The sequence below is a fragment of the Gopherus flavomarginatus genome, chromosome 5 (genome assembly GCF_025201925.1).
Source record: "Gopherus flavomarginatus isolate rGopFla2 chromosome 5, rGopFla2.mat.asm, whole genome shotgun sequence".
In the NCBI taxonomy this organism is placed as follows: Eukaryota; Metazoa; Chordata; order Testudines; family Testudinidae; genus Gopherus; species Gopherus flavomarginatus.
This window is the reverse complement of record NC_066621.1, coordinates 158,544,734-158,566,277: the sequence shown is the minus strand read 5'-3', so window position 1 is coordinate 158,566,277 and position 21,544 is coordinate 158,544,734. Positions and strand designations below refer to the sequence as shown.

At 41.8% G+C, this 21,544-nt stretch overlaps 1 protein-coding gene across 1 annotated transcript in view; it reads right to left on the bottom strand.

The window, feature by feature from the left end:
- MIS18BP1 (MIS18 binding protein 1) overlaps window positions 1-20,324 on the bottom strand; it is a 38,713-nt gene extending 18,389 nt beyond the window's left edge. The window contains exons 1-9 of the mRNA XM_050954757.1: window positions 19,448-20,324; window positions 17,527-17,652; window positions 15,764-16,278; window positions 14,283-14,359; window positions 11,496-11,626; window positions 7,534-7,624; window positions 6,833-6,981; window positions 4,309-4,481; window positions 1,512-1,623 (exon numbers count right to left, since the gene is read on the bottom strand). Of these exons, the coding sequence (XP_050810714.1) occupies window positions 1,512-1,623; window positions 4,309-4,481; window positions 6,833-6,981; window positions 7,534-7,624; window positions 11,496-11,626; window positions 14,283-14,359; window positions 15,764-16,278; window positions 17,527-17,652; window positions 19,448-20,114 (2,041 nt within the window). The 5' untranslated portion in view covers window positions 20,115-20,324. The remainder of the gene's footprint in view (window positions 1-1,511; window positions 1,624-4,308; window positions 4,482-6,832; window positions 6,982-7,533; window positions 7,625-11,495; window positions 11,627-14,282; window positions 14,360-15,763; window positions 16,279-17,526; window positions 17,653-19,447) is intronic.
- Between the last annotated feature and the right edge of the window lie 1,220 nt (window positions 20,325-21,544).

The window sequence follows — 21,544 nt, the reverse complement described above, 5'->3', positions numbered from 1 at the left end:
CTGATCCCTGAAGCCCTTTCAAATCCACCTTGTTTCCACAAGTCAACCTACTTGTAACAGGTAAGCCAAGGAGGATTTGATCCCCAAAAATCTCTGCCACCAAATAAGCTGACAGCCTGTTCTAGGTCACAGAGGACGTGTTGCACTCATTACATCTGTCTCTTCAAGTTCTTGTTTCAGGACATGATATTTCAATTGATAAGAATCCTACTCCCTCAACTGCTTAGGGACAGGTTCTACTCCCTGACGTCAATGAGAGCCTCACATCATAACAGAAGCAGAATTGGTTCAGCAGGAAGTAGTTCCATTTAAAAATGCAAACACCCCCCTTCTGCTCACAAGAATGGGGCAGGCATGCCTGGCCAGGGACAGGGCTCCTTGTAGGTTTCAGTTAAGTGCTCCCAACTGATAGAATCCATCCAAACTGCTGAGTAAATTAAGACTATCAAAACCACAAAGAGAATCTTGAGGCGTTAATTCCAACGTGAAGAAACTGAATAAATATGTAACATAAGAAAGTCAATAGAAAATGCTACTGTTTTACTCAATCTCATTCAGTTACATGAGTTATTTTGGATTAGACCAGGCCAAAATGAAATATTCCCTTCATGCAATAAAGAATTCTATAGGAGATGCTCTAGTTCAGGGGTAGGCAACCTATGGTACGTGCGCCAAAGATGGCACACAAGCTGATCTTCAGTGGCACTCACACTGCCTGCGTCCTGGCCACCAATCTGGGGGGCTCTGCAGTTTAATTTTAAATGAAACTTCTTAAACATTTTAAAAACCTTATTTACTTTACATACAACAATAGTTTAGTCATATATTATAGACTTATAGAAAGAGACCTTCTAAAAACATTAAAATGTATTACTGGTACACGAAACCTTTAATTAGAGTGAATAAATAAAGACTCGGCACACCACTTCTGAAAGGTTGCCAACCCCTGCTCTAGCTGCTTCAAAAAGGACACTAACTTTTGTTTTTACACTTAGTTTTATGGGTTTACTGTATATTTCCCAAAAGACTTAAGTTGATGATCGAATGTACTTTTTCCTATTTACACAGGCCGCTTACTACTTTCTGCACTTCACTTAGTTTGGAAAGTGAAGCTAGATTGGTGAACTTTCGTTTTTCTTTCCTTTTTCAGTGTCGCACACTGACAACACCAAGTCTGATGTGTTCAGATTCACAGCGTAGCAGCAGAAATTTTAATATACCTCTTTCCATTTCAATTTATGGCAGATAGCAAATCTGTCTATTCATGAAGTGTGTATCTCCTCTCTATTTTCACACCACCTATCATTCTTTTTGGCATAAAACTAGTGGACAGTATTGCTTTAATTATTAAAAAAAATCAACTGGCAATCAAGATTTTAAAAGTTCTTAATATCAACCCCATCATAGTGATTTTGTTATAGGCCCACATTTAATAGACTATCTTCCTCATTTACAATTACTTCAGGAGGGAAAATGCACTCAATAGCTTGCAAACACATGGCCATTCTTACCTTTAGATTGACTTTTAGTTTTTCCTTCACTTGTGTCTGTTGTATCCTCTCTGCTGTTCTTTGGGGAGCTGGAAATGGTTTTCTTTTTGGCTTGTTTACTACTACTACATACCTTGAAAAATAAGAAAAGAAATGTGTCTGCCCGAGATTATACACATCAGCTGTAGTAAAACCAGTATGGAACAAGAAGCCATGTATTCTTTGTTTTGCACTCTGAGATGGAGGGCTGGAGGTGGTAGTAATAAACTGTATGGCACAGTATTTTGCTATACTGCATCAGTAGTATTTTGTAAAATGTTGATGCTCATACAAATTCCACAAGTGACACTACAGTGAGACCAAAATAGAAGATCACGTTTCCTTTAATTGATAGGACTACTTTAACTAAGAAAGTGAATCTCAAACTGAGGTCTATGGAGCCGTTTATATCACAAAGGCAAAGCAGCATCTTCAAGCAATGGCACCAGCTAGCTATTACAGCAAAGTCCAGTCCTCTTAAGGTTTCCAGAGGCTTTTTACATCAATTAAGCTTTAAAAAAAACCCAACAACAATGTAATGGCTGCCCCATTTAAGCCCATGCACAACTAAGAAACAACAACAACAACATCTTCCTTTCACTTAAACTCAACCATGATCAAGTTTGCCTAGTATGTTAGAATTAGCTAGCAGTTCCAAACACAAAAGACTGACCCAAACTGCAAAGTGACCAGGGAAGATCAGACCAGAAAGAGCTACAGGAGAAGAGGGAACATTTGGTCCTAATGAATGTGAAGTCCTCCACCCACTGAGAGGAAATTAAATTACAGTGCAGATAAAAAATGTTAATGCCTACTGCACTGGCATGAGTTATTTTCATCTTCTCTCTTTAGTGCTGTCTTAATGTTACGTTTTTAATATAATCAATATTTGTGGAATGAGCATTTTGAGGTTGCAACGGAATCTCTCTCAGGTGCTTATATGGCCCCCATTACCATAGAATGAGAGCACCTCACAATCTGAGGTATTTGTGATGAGTTCCCCCCAGGATGCCAAGTAGAACTGAGGTACCACTTCCGAGCCCTCTGACCCACCAGCCTGGGCTCGCTCTCCCACTGTGCTGCTGTGACTAGTGCAAAGCCCTCCAGCCTGCACTCTCACCAGCATTCACACAGGTAGGGACACACACAACTGCAGTTACATGCAAACTTTCTAACCACCAGCTTCCCAGCCTGGACCCCAGAGCAGTACAGGTCTGTCGCATCTTACGCGCATTTAACATGCACGATTTCAGCTTTACGTGGTCAGCAAAAACAAACAAAAAAATAATAATATTAATACTATACCTGTAGTGTGGGCGATTCCGTCCGCCATTCAAATCAATGTAAAGCGCAGTTTTCGCTTTACGCGCTGACCGCAGAACGGAACCCCTGTGTAAGATGAGACTCGCCTGTACTGTCCTGCCCTGTTCAAATCTGGCCAGTATGCAGGTTTAATACCAGTTCTGCCTCTCCCTCAATGTAGAGAACAATGCACACTTGTGGTAATCAAGCAGAGATTTTCCCCCAAGCAGATTCTCACCCTAACTGATGGTACATCCAGACCTGTAGGTTCTTAAGGCACAAGCTACACTTGCTTTGCAGCTTGGAATCCCCGTATGTTTTATACACAGGCTAGAAATCCCTGGGTCCAGCATTTCCCCCAGTTCAGTCTTTGTTCCTCAAGTGTTTCCAGGGAAGTTGGAAGTGAAGTGAAGAACGCCAGATGACGTCACTCCCCACCTTATATGGCTCTAACGTATGGCGGGAACCCTTTGTTTCAAAGCTTGGCTCCCAGACCAATTTGTGGAAAAATACTGACATCCCAAGATGGAGTCCAGAATCACGTGGCCTGGTCACATGTCCTTCTAGAGTCATAGCAGCCATTACTTACATGCTGTCCGGAGAGTTCTCAGGAAGGCTCAGCCAGTGGGGGATAAGCTTCTCCTATGGCCTACTGGTCTTTCAAATGGCCCATTACCCTGAATAGGCCCCTTACAACCAGCTATTTAGACTAGTGGGTGTTACCATTTGAATCATAGGGTCTGAAGGGACCTCAGCAGGTCATCTAGTCCAATCCCCTGCTCAAAGCAGGACCAATCCCCAGACAGCTTTTTACCCCCAGTTCCCTAAATGGCCCCCTCAACGATTGAACTCACAACCCTGGCTTTAGCGGGCCAATGCTCAAACCGCTGATACAAAAATGATACATGCATGCAAATAGGATAATCATATTCAGCAAATCATAACTTTTCAAATGACACTTCACATGGCTTATCTAGTACAAAATGCATCTTAATTATGCCATAATCATATCATATAATAGAACTATGAAGATATGGGGTGCAGTGTCACAGTATTTATCCTCACAGCATCCCTGTGAGATAGCATCGCCCTTTTATCCCCATTTTACAGATGGGGAACTGAGGCACAGAGAAACCAACAGCTAGATCTTCAAAAGGGATTTCAGATACCTACAGAGGCAGATATCTGGCTCTTTAGGCACTTGATAATCCAGCCCTAAACAACTTGCCCAGCTAATACAAGGAGTCTGTGGCAGATCAGAGAATTGAACCCACATCTCCCGAGTATCAAGCTAGAACGCTCACCACTGAATCATCCTTATCCTCAAGGAGCGATCCTTACAAAGTAGTCCATAATAGAAAAAAGTTCAAAAACTACTGAATTAAGAGGCTGTGGCACAGAAAAGTCATCTTAACTTCGATACTTTTTAAACAATTATAGAACAATGATAAGATAATAACATGCAGAAAAGTCTTACAATACTCAAGTAGTTTTTTCCACCCTCTTCTATAGTAACATTTAGTTTACGATCAACGAACTCTCGTTGTCCACACCAGTAATGCAATGGTGGTTTAATACGCCGACCACTACGGCTGTAACTTGCATCCGGGTCTTTCTCCACAGAATTGTGTTTGGGTGTCATATCTACACCTACAAACAGAAAAAAAAATCTTGTTAGCAGCAAGATAGTTTTGAGTTGTTTTTTTTTAAACATCAAAATACTGTATTTTAAAAGTAATCTTTAGTATGATCTTACAGGCATAAACTAAAGTTTGCAAGTTCAGAATACTACATTTATAGAAGAACACAAAGACATACTTTAAAACATAAAAACATGATTGGTCCTGCTTTGAGCAGGGGGTTGGACTAGATGATCTCCAAAGGTCTCTTCCAACCCTGATATTCTATGAGTCTATGATAAGAAAGGCCATACTGGGTCAGACCAAAGGTCCATCTAGCCCAGTATCTTGTCTTCTGACAGTGGACAATGCCAGATGCCCCAGAGGAAATGAACAGAACAGGTAATCATCAAGTGATTCATCCCATCTCCCATTCCCTGCTTCTGGCAAACAGAGTCTAGGGACACCATCCCTGCCCATCCTGGCTAACAGCCATTGATAGACCTATCCTCCATGAATGTATCTAGTTTTTTTTAACCCTGTTATAGTCTTGGCCTTCACAACATCCTCTTGCAATGAGATCCATAGTTTGACTGTGTGTTGTGTGAAAAAATACTTCCGTTTGTTTTAAACCTGCTCCCTATTAATTTCATTTGGTGACCCCTAGTTCTTGTGTTATGAGGAGTAACTTCCTCATGTACTTTCACCACACCAGTCATGATTTTGTAGACCTCTATCATATCCCCCCGTAGTCGTCTCTTTTCCAAGCTGAAAAGTCCCAGTCTTCTTATTCTATCTCTATATGGAAGCTGTTCCATACTCCTAATCATTTTTGCTGGCCTTTTCTGAACCTTTTCCAATTCCAATCTATCTTTTTTGAGATTGGGCAACCACATCTGCACGCAGTACTCAAGATATGAGTGTACGAGGAATTCATATAGCAGCAATATGATATTTTCTGTCCTATTATCTATCTCTTTCTTAATGATCCTCAACATTCTGTTTCCTTTTTTGACTGCCGCTGTACACTAAGTGGATGTTTTCAGAGAACTATCCACTATGACTCCAAGATCTTTTTTGAGTTGTTACAGCTAACTTAGACCCCATCATTTGATATGTATAATTGGGATTATGTTTTCCAATGTGTATTTGCATTTATCAACATGGAATTTCATCTGCCATTTTGTAGTGCAGTCACCCAGTTTTGTATTGATTTACATGAAAATGATGCTCACAGAAGAGTGAGTATCTAAATCAAGAAATTACCATTCTTAGTTTTAAAAGCAGACAAGTCAAAAACCCACGTAACTTAGTGTGATTAAAGTATTATAGTAATTTTTTCCCCCACAGCAACCAAATTTGTGTTCTGAAGTCTTTTGACTTTGTGACCTAGTTCAGAGAGTAATGATACACAAAGATCATATAGGAAGGTGGTGGTAAATGGAATTAGCCAAAGAAAAGTTTAGACTTTGAATCTATTCCCAAGTATACAATCAATCAATTGTATGGAAGGACATTGGAAAGAATACAAATGTGCAGATGATACAAAAATGAAGAAGTCTGGATAAAGAGATCATGAATAATTAAATCTGATGAAAGACTTTTGGAGCATCATATCATAAGGAGGATATTCAGGAACTGACAGAGGTGCAAATAGTAATTAAGATATGGTGCCCCTAGAATTAGGAAAACTAGGCTTGTACTAAGAAAGAGGTGGATAAGGTGAAACAATATATAGGGTTATAAAACTGTCAACATTTCAGAGAAAACCTGTCATAACTGTTCATACAGCGCAGTTGTAGCCATGCCAGTCCCAGGTTATTAGGAGACACAAGGTGGGTGAGGTAATATCTTTTACTGGACCAACTAAAAGATATTACCTCACTCACCTCACGTGTCCAGTAACAGTTCATAACAATTAACAGATTCAGAAAGAAGTCAGCACAAAACGGAGGCTGTGAGAGAGAGGTCTATGCATTAAGGGAGATTAAGAGAAATATTTTAAAGGAGAGAATTTGGAATGGCTGCGAGTAACAGGAATTTTAATTGTGAATGTACTCATTTTATAAAAGGGAGTAAAACAAAAATTTACAAGGAAGTTATCCTCTAGCAACCTTTCATTCCCTGTATATGGATGCATCACATAGCCTAAGTTATTCAACACAAACCAATGTTGATGGTTCATTCCCCACAAACTGTGGGTTAAATTTGTCCCTTCATAGAGCTTTATTGTGAGAAAGAAATGCCACTACAATTGGGAAAAAACCACCTCATGCTGTGACAATTCTAAAAATGAGAAATATTAAGAAAAAGTCAGTCATTTAACCATTTAAACTACTATCAATTTTGAACAAAAAAGGGGGGTTGGGGGGAAGTACTCACATCCATTATCATTCAATGCTACTTCATAAGTGGCATTTTGTGTTCGAGATTGTTTTTTTAAGTCTCCTGTTACCCCCTCTTCTTCCAACATATCCACTTCCACAGAACTGATTTTTTCATTGCCAGCCTCATCAGTATCTTGTTCCTTCCTAATTTTTTGAAGTTTAAGAAAGAAAAAAAAATAGGAAACCAAAATCTGTCACTGCTTAATATTGCTTAGTTGTTATTAAAGAACTCCAGCTGAAATACTATTTTACACCATTCGAACACAAAAAACTCACAAATGAAAAGCCTTGTACACTGTTCTTCCCGTCCCCACAACCCCATGACACTGTATTAATGCAGCTGCACTGATTAAAACCCCTAATGTAAATAAACTACACCAGAAGCCAAGCCAGTGCAAGTCCTCCTGCATTAGTGCAATGGGTATACGTGGAGCACCACTGTAGCTAAATCAGTGTAGCTGCACTGGTTTCTCTTTCACTTACACACTTGCACATGCACCCACACACACAGTAGACAAAGCCTGCTAAACTTTATTTTCCATCTAACACATTGGTTACTAAGAATTTACTTAGAACTTAGTCTAAATACACATCTACTGAACCTCAGTTGTACTATGACGTATTTTAAAAAACAAATACTCACTCTACGCTATTAAATTAGCACTAAGCAAAAAATAAAGGCCTACCAAAAGTTACCTCTTTAGTTCCTCAAGAAAATTCTCAACATATTGTTTCCATTGTTCTGGAAATCCAAATGTAAACCTCTTGATGAATTTGTATGGAAATCCTGTTTGAAACAAAGGAGAGCTTTAACAATGGCTAAAATTTTAACAGCACACTGTACTTTCTACTGCGTTTTCCCCCCTTTCACAGTAAGTAAGAATGAATGAAATTTGAATACTGAATTTGGTTCACTGATAGCAGTACATAAGTTGTAGTACATTACATGTGACAGTAGAACCTCAAAGACACAAACACCAGAGTTATGGACTTTCCGGTCAACCAGACACCATGTAAAACCACAAGTCCTCAATCAGGCAGCAGCACCGAACAAAAAACAAAACAAAACATTCCCCACCAATACTGTATTGCCTAGGGGCTTTATTCACCCGGGGGCTGGGGCTGCAGCCATGTGGAGGGGGAGGGGTTCAGGGCTCTGGGCAGACTTGAGGCTTCTGACCCTCAGGAGCACAGGGCTCGAGGCTTCAACTCTGCGGCTCTGTTCCCAGCTTCAGTCCCACGGGAGGTGCTGAGGCTCTAGTTATGAGGGAAGTGGCAGTTTCAGCCCCAGCGCTCCCACTGAAGCTAAAGCCCCGATCAGTGACACATAGCCCTGGAGCCCTGGCACCCTCTCCCCACACCTTGCGGCTGCAGCCCTGAACACCCCCCACTACCCTGAGCCCTGGCGCCGCCCCCTCACCCCACCCTCCGGCTGCAGCCCCGAGCTCCCCACACACACACACACACACACACACACTCCGGAGCCCTTGCACACCCATTTCAGAGTTACAGACAACCTCCATTCCCAAGGTGTCCATAACTTTGAGGTTCTACTGTATATAGAAAAAAGAACAGTAGTCAATTCCCTCCCGCCCCCGCCCCCAAAGAAACAGAAATAGACATGTAGTCAATTATTTCAGTGACTTTTAATTAATTCACAGAAGGGCAAACTGCTAAGTTGAATACTGAAAATACTACCATAGGAACGGGTGAAAGTCAATTTAATTTAAGCTACTCTGCATGTAGTGTTTGGAAATGGATGCAGTGATTACGTCCCTAACCTCCAACCCATGACATAGGATAACCATTACATTTTGGCAGTTGTCCATGACTGTTTATGCAGTGGCCAGTAAACGCTGTCTTCTCTCGAGTCACCCTAACAGGTCATTTAGCGTACAGAAGACTCGTGACGGATAAAGTTAGCGGAAGAATGATTAGAGCACTGGGGGCAGAGATCCCCACCTGAGTTCAATCAACTGGAACATAAAGACATTTGAACACAACTGTTTGGGCTCTTTCATACTATTTGCATAGCAATATATAGTTGAACTATTCCTGAGAGTGTGGCTAATTTGAACTGTCTCAATTTGGACATGGAATAGAGCTTCCCTCACTGCACTTCCAAAGAGTGTCAGATTTTTAAGGCCAAAAGGGGCCATTAGATCTCCTAGTATGGCCTACTGTACATATCACAGGCCAAAGAATTTCACCCAGTTACCCCTTTATGGAGCTCGATAACTTCCGTCTGACTGAAGCTTATCTTCCACAAAGGCATCCAGTCTTGATCTGAAGACATCATTATGGTCAATTCCACTGATGCTGCAGAAGTTACCAGTGTCACTAAGAGACTGGGTTTGAAGTGGGGTTAACTGGCTGAGGCTTAATATGGACAAGTGCACCGCTGGGTAGGAGTAGCATTAGATAAAATGATGTATGCTCCACGAACTGAAAGTGTGTGGCCACTATTTGTGAATCAGGTTTACAATTCAAGGGGTTTATTAGGCCATGGCTGCTATAGATTCGCAGGAAGAATGTGTCAATCAAGGAGTACATTTTTCCCCATCTGCACTCAGTGAGGGAAACTTTTTATTATTATTAATAAAAAAAGGGATTTGGACCTTTTCATGCTTATCTGAGCCTTTGTCACCTCTGTAATATTCTCTGCTTGGGGCCTCAAGAGAATCTGAGAAGCAGAAGCTAGTACAGAATATGGCAACTTGCTTATTAAGTGGAGCTTTATTCTACTGAAACACACTGCAGTTGTGTGCTTCAGACTGGAATTCAAAGTGCTGGCACAGACCTTTAAAGCTCTAAATGGTTTAGGTCCAGGTTACCTAACAGGCTAGGTTTCTCCCCAAGCCATACTGCCATCCTGATATTAGAAGGGGTTTCTGGCAAGACACTCTCAATGAGGTGTCTAACTTCAGAATTCACTCCTCATCCAAGCCTGCCACAGCCCACATTTCTTAGCCTCCTGGACATGCTGAAAAACTCATTCATCCTCAGAGGATAGAATGCAGGAATTTAAATGATGGAGCTGAATCAGATTAGGATTGGATGGGCAGAGAACTGGACTTAACCTGCCTAAATGTTATTTTCTTCCTACCCATGGGCCATTATCAATTTTAAGTCTTGTAAGTAGTCCTAGAACTCAGAATAAGTATCTGTATTATCTCGGATTTATAAATCAAAATAGGTTACAAATACAGACAGTATATTCTCTCTCAGCTGCTTGGCTAGCTGGTTCTTGCTCCCATGCTCAGGATCTAAGTGATTACCATAACTGGGGTCAGGAAGAAATTTCCCCCCAGATCAGATTGGCAATAACCTTGGGGGGTTTCGGATCCTCTGCACCATATGGGCGCAGATCACTTGCCAGAATTATCTGGGACTCTTTCATTTAATCATTCCCCTGCCATTGCAGGGACTTTGATCACTGGTACACCTGGGTCTAGCCTCCTGTTGGTCTCATTTACTTTGGTCTCATTTCCATTGCTAGGTGGTTTTGGCAATCTGTTATATATAGCTCAGACTAGATGATCAGACTAGATGACCTAAAAGTCCCTTCTGGTCTTAAACTGAAGGACTATGTGTATTTGTTTTGACATACGAAGCCCTAAATGAGCTGGGGTTCTAATCATAGATACTGCCTCTCATCCCTGCGATATCTTGGCAGCTGTGATGATCAGAGGCACTTGGACTAATAATTATCTAGTATAACTGACAAGGGGCTGGCAGCAGCATGTTTTGGGAGTTCACTTCACACCTTGGTTAACCCAAGCCTGGATCTGATGACTTTTAGGACATGCTGTAAGATTAACCTATTGTCCCCGACTTTTGTGTGTGTGTATACATATTTTAAGAGCGGTTGAGTGAGGATTTTGAGAGGGAGGGGGACTATAAAATAGGGCATCATGGCTGGATAGAAAGGTTTGCTGGAGAGTCATTACCCATTCATTTTTAAAGTATGGGTACTACTCTCAGAGAAAAAGAAAACATTTAAGTTATTTAACTTGTGTGTGCTGTGAATGAATTTCCTTAAAAATCCCATGTTCAAAAAGAAATTGACAGAATCTGAAAAGGAAAATTCTATGCAAGTTATCATATTCCCACTGATATGAAAGATAAACATTTACTAAATCAAACTATAAAGGCACATTCGTGAAAGCTTTGTAGTTTTCATATTTTATCTTCAACAATATGCATACAATTATTTTATGATTAAGGCCCTATGATCCATTTAACACATAAAACCTCAAAACACCCAATACGCTTCCAAATTATAAAAAGGGAAATTTTGCAAAATCAGGCAATTTAAACAAAAAAAAAATCTGTCTGACATACCTATTAACTACTTCCATGCTCCAAGCTGAGTTTCCTAGTGGCTGCAATATCACAATGGAGCAGATGCCAGCAGGAATGTACAGCAAAGGATTCAAAAAGCAGAGGACAAAATTAGTTTTGCAGTATGTGCTGAATATCCCACTGAGTCCAACTGGCAGGGATATGCAGCATATATTGCTGAAGTTAATGCAGTCAATTTATTTGCTGATTACATTTAACCTAGCCTTTGTTTGTATTTTACAGAAGAACTGTAACTCTGCCTTTATGTCTCTCACACACACCAGACATCTTAAATTTCAAATGAGTTTCCTTACCTTCTTTTCTCATGGAAACAGAGTCTATATTTCCTTGTAACAAGTAGATGCTGCCAGATATTGTTTTAACTTGGTTGGATGCCATGCGTTCCACAATTGCATTACTATGCCAGTACAGTTCTTTCATATCTCTGAAGCGACAGAAGAAATAGAAATAGGTTGTTCATTTTTGTTAGAGAAAATGATTAACAGCAGGGTTTCAAGTTCCAACAATGAGAATACCAAGATTCTGTATCAGACTTGTGTTTAAATATTTTCATTAATGATCCGGAAAAGGGAATGAACAGAGAAGCATCAAGATCAGCACTGATACAAAATTATGGCCCAATCCAACTCTCACTGAAGTCAACAGAAGCCTTTCCATTGATTGAATGAGTACTGATTCAGGCCTTATTTAGCACAGTCAAGATTTTGATAGATTGAGGAACTCCAGAGGGATCTAACAAAGTTAAGCGAATTGGGAGTGCAATGGAAGAAGAAATTTAATATTGACAAATGCAATGTGATAAACAGTGAAATGAATAAGGTAAACTACTCAAATACATTATTGTTCTAAATCAACTGTAACCGCTCAGAAGGAGAAGAATTCAGATGCCATTCTGAACAGTTCAGTGAAAACAGCTGCTCTATTCACAAAAAAAGCAAACCAACTGCTACAATGTTTAAAGAATGGAGTTTGAAAATACTGTAAATCTATGCCAAGACTTAAGTTAATGGTATGCCCTCCTCTGGAATACTGTACTTGGTCCTGGTCAGCACATTTCAAAGAGTTACAGCAGAATAAAAAGGGTCTCAAGACAGGAAACAAAGTGAGGAGAAACAGTGAAATTCTTTTGTATAACAAGAAATTCAAAAAATTAGGACTGGTGACATTTTACCAATGGGTTTTGAGAAGTTAAGTACGGTGCTCTTATTTACCCTCTCAGAATAAGAATAAGGCAACATACAATGAAATCACAAGGCAACATATTTCAGACTGACTAAAACCTTTCGCTGTAAGTTGTCTGAGGTGTTTAAAAAAAATTCACAATATGTGGAATTCACTGCTACAAGATATTACTGAATACCAGAGCACTGTTAACAGGAGTAAAAAATGGATTTTGCGTTTACCAGATATGGATAATGAGGACATTCACAGTTATGTAAGACAGGATAAAAGATAAGGATCATAAACCCTCACACATAGAACCAGATCCTGGACAGGTTGTAAGTACTAAGGGCACAGCAGAGGGCAGCTGGTTATTGTTTTCATAGTCACCCCTGAATCAAATAATTGATGCACAGTCAAGCCGGAAGGGCACATCAAGGGGGGTCCCACATGGATCAGTTCAGGGTCCAGTTTTGTTCAATATTTTCATCAATAATTTGGTTAATGGCATAGAGAGTAAAGTTTGCAGATCATACGAAGCTGAGAGGGGTTGCAAGTGCTTTGGAGAATAGGGTTAAAATTCAAAATGATCTGGAAAAACTTGAGAAACGGTCTGAAGTAAATAGGATGAAATTGACTAAGGACAAATGCAAAGTACTCTACTTAGGAAGTAACAATCAGTTGTTCATATACAAAATGGGAAACGCCTGCCTAGGAAGGTGTACTGCAGAAAGGGATCTGGGGGTCATAGTGGATCACAAGCTAAATGAGTCAACAGTGTTACTCTGTTGCAAAACAAGCAAACATCATTATGAGGATGTATTACCAGGAGGTTGTAAGCAATAACCAAGCAATGTGCTCTACTCCACATTGATATGGCCTCAGCTGGAGCCTTGTGTGCATTTCTGGGCACATTTCAGGAAAGATGTGGACAGAGCAACAAAAATGACTAAAGGTCTAGAACACATGACTTATGAGGGAAGATTGAAAAAAATGGGTTTATTTAGTCTGAAGAAGAGAAGACACAGGAGCTATAACTTATTATGTACATGAAAATTGTTGTTACGAGGAGGGAGAAAATTGTTCTCCTTAACTTCTGAGGATAGGACAAGAAACAATGGGCTTAAATTGCAGCAAGGGCAGTTTAGGTTGGACATTAGGAAAAACTTCCTAACTGACAGGGCAGTTAAGCACCTCTGCATAGGAGCCAGAGGGGGAAATGCCACTGCTTCCAGGAGCTGCTTGAGAAAAGCACCGCCTGGAGCCTGCACACCCTCGTGCACTGCCAACCCCTCATCCCCAGCCCCACCCCAGAGCCAGCACCCCCAGCTGCAGCCCTCACCCCATCCTGCACCCCAACCCCCAATTTCAGGAGCATTCCTAGCCCGCCATACAATTTCCATACCCAGATGTGTCCCTCGGACCAAAAAGTTTGCCCAACCTGGTCTAGATAATACTTAGTCCTGCCTTGAGTGCAGGGGACTGGACTAGACCTCTTGAGGACCCTTCCAGTTCTACGACTCTATGATAGACTGGATAGCTAGTCCTTGAGATCTTTAGGTTATGTAGCTGAAATGCTCCCTTCTCTCAACACAGCAGAACAGGAAAGTATACTTGGTATTGGCTTTCTTAGACTTAAGATCATTGGGTCTATCCTCCAAACTCTCTCTGGTAAGTGGAGGGAGGCACAAGTTGGTGGGGGGCCATTGTCAGCAGAAGTGGCTGCCCTATGCAATGGTTAAATTGAATCAGACTAGTCTTTGATGCACGTGAGCCTTTCCAGATCCACTCAGCAGTCCTAAGTGGAGATGCCAGGATGGTGCATATTTGTGAAACTGAGATACAGAAATGAGAATAAAAAACTATGTTTTATGCCACAGAAATATGCAACTTTGATGAAGGAAAAAAACATCACTTACCTCCGTTTTCCTTCTATACACACAGCAGTATTGTTGTTGATAACCTTAATCCTCCACTCACTTAGGCAGATTTTTGACTAAGTTAAAGAAAAACAGCATGCGTTATAGGTACACTTAATATGCCAGTTATACAGCCATTAAAATAAAAAGCAAACTAAATATCCTTTAACCAGTAACTTTTAAGAAAACAAATGCTTTATAATGTTTAAAACCAAGAATTCCTACATATATGAACAGTGAATTGACAAACTGAATACTCTCAGGAGATGAAAAAGGGATTAAATAATGCATTAATTTACTATTTCCAGTGCAGGTAGAGGTAAAGTTGAAAATAGTTGCCTCAAAATATTAAACAACTGAAAAATATGCACACATTTGACAGTAATTTAAAAATGAAAGTTAAAAAACCCAAATATTTAAAAAAGTTAGAGGAGTTAGATTCCAAAACTTCTAGACAGTTAAAAACCGGAAACTCTTAAAGGTTCCAACACCAACTCTTCCCCCACACCTGTAATCCCTTATTGTTTGGAGAAAGCCAATAGCTGACATGGAAGAGAGTTAAAGAGATTCCAGTTGTATTTACTGATTATATTATAGTAAAAAAACACAGCACAGAGAGTATCAAGTAAACTCTCAGTGCATGCCTCAGGTGCAGACAATGGATCTGACAGCCTACTAAAGGCAGACCTTCAAGAGCCTTATCGCTTTTGGAAACTGGCTAGTAATTTTATACTGAACATTAAACGTACATGCGTGCGCACAGGATTTGGAGTTTTATGAAATGTATCATTCCATTATGAAAACTGTATTTATTAAAAATTCCTCTAACACTTAAATTAATTAACTACAGACCTTTTCTTTATTATTTCTTTTCCTCTTTGCCTGAAGTAATGGATTTAGGGGGGTTTGCCTTTTAAAATGTTAGACTTTGACCATAATCCTAGAATCTGATGCACTAATGCAGACCTCTGGGCTCAGAGTCCCACATAGGACTGATTCCTTTGGCTGCAAAAGCAGTAAGGTGTAGTAATGTCTGCTCCAGATCCCTTGCCTGTAGTGTCTATCCCCCATCTTTCTCTTTCAAGGTTTTTCTCTCCATCCAATTAAAATGTTCTAATGTTTAATATTAAATAGATATTAAAAAAACAAAAGCTGGGAATAAATACCTATTTTTGGTTTAGAGTTTTGTTTTTTTAAAGTGTTATTTCTGTTTCTTTCTACCACCATTTTTAAGCATAAACAAGTTTGATCAACCAAACACGATCACATGAGGCCCAGTCTCTGATCAAATAGTTACAGGATTGACAGCCTGCAAATTTTCCAAAGAAGGACACATAAGAAGCTTATGAATTCCACAGGATAGATACATATTTATACTTATTTACTCCTATTTATGACAGAAAATAAACACCACTAGTTGTAGCAAATCTGAAGGAATTTTTCAATACAAAATCCTTCCACAAAGGAACAAACTTTCCCACCTGTTTATTTTCATTGCCATCATTTTTATCTATGTGAGACGTGCTTGAGGGAGCCTTACAATCTCCTTCTTTTGGTTTTTGTTTTCTTGGTATGTGGACCTTTGGAGAAGAAAACATAATACTACAGAAGCACTGTGTGGGCCTCTGAAGGTCAGTCTCTGATTTCTTCTCTACTCCTTGAGCTGTTTTCCAGGTTCTCTCTTGTAATAGTCTTCCTTCTCGATGGGGACTGGCATATATTGTTTCTCCACTTCCATACCTTTCTGCTAACCGAGCCCTAGTTTTAGAAGGGTCGGCGTTTGCGTTCACAGTATCAATCATAGTATTTTGAGACATTTCATCATCAGCATCAATTGGCTCCACAAGAAAAACATCATCCTGACTGTTGCTGGTATTGTTAACTGTACATTCTCCATTAAAGTTACTGACTGGTTTGGCAAAATCAGATTTGATTAAGGGCTTGTTCATGATTGTCGAAGAAATGCTTTGCTTGATTTGGTTTGACAATGCAGGATCTGCCCAATTAAAAAAAAATAAATAAATTCAGGCAAAGCAACTCATGTTATTTCAAGAAAAGTAAACCTGTATTTATAAAACCAGAAATCTGATTCTATTACAATGAATCTTGAGTAGAAACTACAGTTCCTCCTCTCCCCCAATCCAATCAGCTGGAACAATGATTTCCACATAGCCCAAGACCAGCAACTCAACTGCTATACTTCCAGGTGCAAGCAACCTTTCAATCTTATACATTGCATGGTGGAGTTGGCCCATGCATGAGCTCCAAGTAAGACTTCTGCTGCTAAAGGCCACTTCAACCTTCCTCACAAACTGCTCCTAAGCTGGCAGTGATGAAGTGATGAACAAAGAAGTCTGACATTTGTATGCAGAAGTATAGAGAAGCTCCAAGAACTATGCTATCTGCCCACATAGACCTGAAGAAGAGCTCTGTGTGGCTCAAAAACTTGTCTCTCTCACCAACAGAAGTTGGTCCTATAAGGGACATTACCTAACCCATTTGCCCACACAGAGGCAGAATTTGGAGAGACGACATAGATACAGCTAGTATGGAGAAGTTTATGTAGCAGGGAGAAGATAATACCAAGATAATAAAACATAATACCAAGCTCCGCAATTGGAATCAGATGTCATGAGAAGTAATTTTATAAAATAAACAAGATAAATAAATGATACACCCACCCACCTCAAAATGAAGGATTGGTACAAATCTAGACAAATGTCCTGTGCGGGGGTTCTCATCCTTCTTTTTTTGAGCCCCTACTCCTGCCAAAAAAATTCCACAACCCACCTGTTTTTCTGCATACTCAGTAGATTAAAAATTGGGGACAGCATTAGGGGGTACCAAGCAGAGCAACTGCCTGGGGCCCCACAATGTTAAGTTGCTCATCTTCAGCTTGAGCCATGGATGGTGGGGCAATGATGGGGAAGGGAAGAGGAGACTCTGTACTCTCACTACAATGCCCTTGATAATAACGAACCTTCGGCTATAATAAACCCAGTCCCCGGATGCCACCTCGAGTCCCATGGCTGCCCGCTCCTCCAGCCCCTGCAACTATCGCAGTCAGCTGCCTTCCTTCCCTCCCCCCGGCCGGACTCTTTCGCTATAATGAACAAATTGCTTTGATCCCGATGGGGTTGTTATATGGCAGGGGTGTATCATATCTAAAATACCCACTAACGCAGAAACATAAGAAACAAGTCAATGTTTTAAGACCCACTACCAGCACTGCCAAGAAAAGTACCTTTTTGCTGCTTCTGCACTTTCTGTTTTATGCGCAAGAAGAACTTTTGAGGAGATTCTGAAACCAGAGTGTCCAGAGCGAGGGAATCCACATTTTTGTTTCGCGCTATCTTGGTGCAATGCAGTGCTAAAAGAAAAATGTTCTCTTAAATTCAGGAAGTGAATAATAGCATAACAGAAATTGTTAGTATTCATTTAAAAATTACTAGACTAAATATACATTTCATAGAACATTAACTTCACAAATGAAAAAATACAAAATTCTCTTATTTCTTGTACACCTCTACCCCAATAAAACGCGGTCCCCAGGAGCCAAAAAAATCTTATGTTATAAGTGAAACTGTGTTATATCGAACTGGCTTTGATCTGCTGGAGCACACAGCCGCACCCCCCCGGAGCGCTGCTTTACCACATTATATCCGAATTTGTGTTATATCGGGTTGCGTTATATTGGGGTGGTGTATTTCAAAATAATAATTAAAAAAACCACACACCACCAGGATTTATATTAGCCATTTGTTTCAAGCGTGAGACTGTTTGATTAAAGTTTATTTTTTTGAAAAAATAAGGGGAAGTGAGGCATGACGACAGACCTGATTTGGCTCACTCCTAATTCCCTCTACTTGCCAATATCAGTGGTCTTTTGGAGTAGGAAAGGGCAGTGCTTCTTATCTATAGCTAGGAACAGGCACAGTCTGATGAGATACAGTTTCTCTCTTTTTTTGTTTTTGCCTCCTGTCTTCTTCCCCTTTTGTCTTAGAGCTCTTCTCTACATGAGCAGTTCAGCTTTTAAAATACCAACATGAAATCCTGCCCCACTGATGTCAACGGGAGCTTTGTTATTGACTTCCTTGGGATCATCCGTTCACTCCTAATAAGTAGTGCTCTTACTAACCCCCAGTGGAACAGTAGATTTCAGCTAACAACCAAAACTGTTACTACTTACGTTTCCAAAAATTCCACACCTTCAAAACAAACAAAAAAACCCAAAACATTAAAATGTCTGCAAATGAACATTTAAGGGAGCCAGCCAGTTCCTCTCACTCCTTTGTCACATGTGTACAAATGGGAAACTTTTGTACAGGCAAATTCGGTCATTTAAGTTTTCTATGCTTTTTTCTTCTGAGGCTAGAGCTCTTCCATGGACTTAATTACTCCAGCCCCAGCAAGCAATGGTAGCAACATCCATGGGAGAAGATCTCTCACCAACATCACTCAGGACTTGGCTACACTGGCACTTTACAGGGCTGCAACTTTCTCGCTCGAGTGTGAAAAAAACACACACCCCCGAGAGCAGCAAGTTACAGAGCTGTAAAGCGCCAGTGTGAGCGCGGCTCCCAGCACTGTAAGCTAATCCCCTCCAGGAGGTGGAGCACCTGCAGCGCTGGGAGAGAGCGCCACGACCACACTTGCTATTCAATGCGCTGCTACGGGAGCGCTTTGGAGTTTTGAGTGTAGCCAAGCCCTCAGAGGGGTGGCTTATTCACACCCCTGTGTGATGGAACTTATACCGAGAAAAGCTGTAGCCTGTACACAGCCTGAATACATACATCAAAAGGCTCAAAACTACTAGAACATTGTATGACAACAGTAGTCTCATATTGTTCATAAGACATTAAGATACTACAAACCATGTCACTCCCCCTAAGATATCACAGCACAGGGACAGCGTGGGTATGTGAAGTACCCTCCACAGTAGCATACTCCCAGTACTAAAACCTTACAAAAGCATAACACACCTGATGGAACAGAAATCCATGACTGTGTGTACTGGCTGCTCCCTGAAGCTTGATCCATCCCCTCCATTCAGACACACAATCATTGTATTACAGTGATACAGATCAGACAGATACCACCATCATCCTTGCATTTTACTGGAGATGTAATATTACCAGGCATCTTGGAAATAAAATGCAACAAACCTTTCCCTGGCTGGATCTGTCTATCAGATACCTTGCCAGCTCTTTGCTGGTTTTCTTCCTCACTGGATTTTTTATCCTGTGTTCCCTGATGGACAAGTTTTGCAGCAGGAGTCAGGATCAAATTGCTGTTGTAATCTGTCCCTAACAATGTTCCCTTAGATGGCATTTGATGCTGCTTTTCATGGGATGCCTTGGCTTTCATTCTTTGGAAGATTTTTGCTGGAGATTCATGAGTTAAAGGATCACACGCTTTGCGTTTCAGTAAATTTTTGTCTTTTAGTGGCAAGATCTGTTGCTGCTGGCAAGATGCAAATGGTACTGCTACAGTGTCAGAATCTGGTTTTATTTCACTGAGGTCAAGAAATTCTTTAACGTAAGTGCCATCTGTTATTAATGTGGACTGAAAAATACCTTCCCTTTTCTTGGAAGTTCCTGCCCCTCTTGCATGGTTTTCCTTGAAGTCACGTAAAGCTGAAGGGAGCACAGCTTCTTTTGTTGCAGAAGTAGTCAGACCAGCATCTTGAAATTTCACCAAATCTTTTAAAGGAGTAATAGTATCTGACGGTATGTTGCTCATTAAGATTGCCTGCAAAGGCATATCTCCTCTTCTGCTAGAAGAAATGTGAGATTTTGAAATCCTTGTATTTTTTAAAGGTGTAATAATCATCTTGCCAATGCTGACAACTATGTGTTGTGCTTCTACTGCAAAGTCATTAAAATGTGCATGTTTAGGTATAGTTTTTTAAAAAAAAGAAGAAGGAACATGAATTCCATGGACTGTCGACTTTATTTCTTCAAATGTCAGCTAGAAAGAGAAACGTGGTGAAAAGAAGTTGGTCTTTACATTTTCAATGTTAGTGCTACATTTTAAAGTAAACTTCTGTTGCACATCAGTCAAGCTGAAGTGCTATGTACAGACTGGCAGCCTGCTTGTTTCACAGGCAATTATTTAATTTCAGAAAAGTGACACACAAACATAACACTCGCAGTACAGTGCACTTCAGCAACTGTATTTTCATGGATGGCTCCTTTACTGGATTAAGAATGTCTCCAAGAGCATCCTTGACGTAAACAGGAGACTTCCCAGGTGATTGCAAGGGGGAGAGGATCAAGCCCCTTGGCTGTTTTCTAAAACTACAAAGCTCCAGCCTCTTCCCGGCTTCAGGACACTGATGGGGAAAGCTCAGCCTTGGGCTCAGGAGTTCCCCACCCCCAGAGCCCTGTTAGCCATGGTCAGTATCCAGGGGATCCGTGCAACGAGAGCCGGGGGTTTCATGGGCGCCACAGAGCGCGTGTGCAGCGCCGAGCACAGCCCACGAGAGACACAAAGCCCGGGAGCGAACAGCCGCCGCTGCTGACAGCAGGTGCCTGGTACAAGCGGTCACCCACCGCGGCTCTCCCCTAGGCCAGTCAACAGCGCGGGTCTAGCCCTGGGCGGGCCGGACAGCCGCGCCGGCTTCCGCCCCGCCCCATCGGGCTCCCGGCTGCACCTCTCCCCCGGGCGCCAGAGACGCGGCGAGCCCGGCCCGCGCTCTGCCCTGTCACACCGCCACCCCTCCCCCACGCGCCCGGCCCGGCCCGCCACGCTCACCCCGCCGCCGCCGCCGCCGCCGCCGTCTCTCTCTTTCCCCTGCGCCGCGCGCGCGCGGCCGTTAGAAGTTTTGAGTCCCGCCGCCTCGCACGCTGATTGGCAGGGAGCGAAGTGACGTCGGAGGAGGCGGGGCTGCGGCCGTGGCGCGCGGGGCGTGGTTCGCTCGCAGTGACGTACGGCGCGGTGGGCGGGAAGCGGGTGTTGTGGGGTAGGTGGGTCCAGCGTGTGCGGCGCGGGCGCGGGGAGCCCGGGGCTGGGCGGTGACGCGCCCCTCCCCCTCCTTCATTATTGAACAACAGAAGTGAGCGCGGCCGCTGCTGGGGTGGCGCGTGCTGACCCCGTGAGGGTGGGGGGAGGCTGGGCTGGTTCGGTTCCGCTCCGCAACGAGTCCCCCAGCGAACGAAGCAGCGCGGGGCCGCTCGCTGTGTGGAGAGCAGGGGCCTGCCCCGCCCCGCCGCCCCTCATGTGTTTTTTTCCTTTTCAGCCTTTTGCTTTTGGAAGCTCGG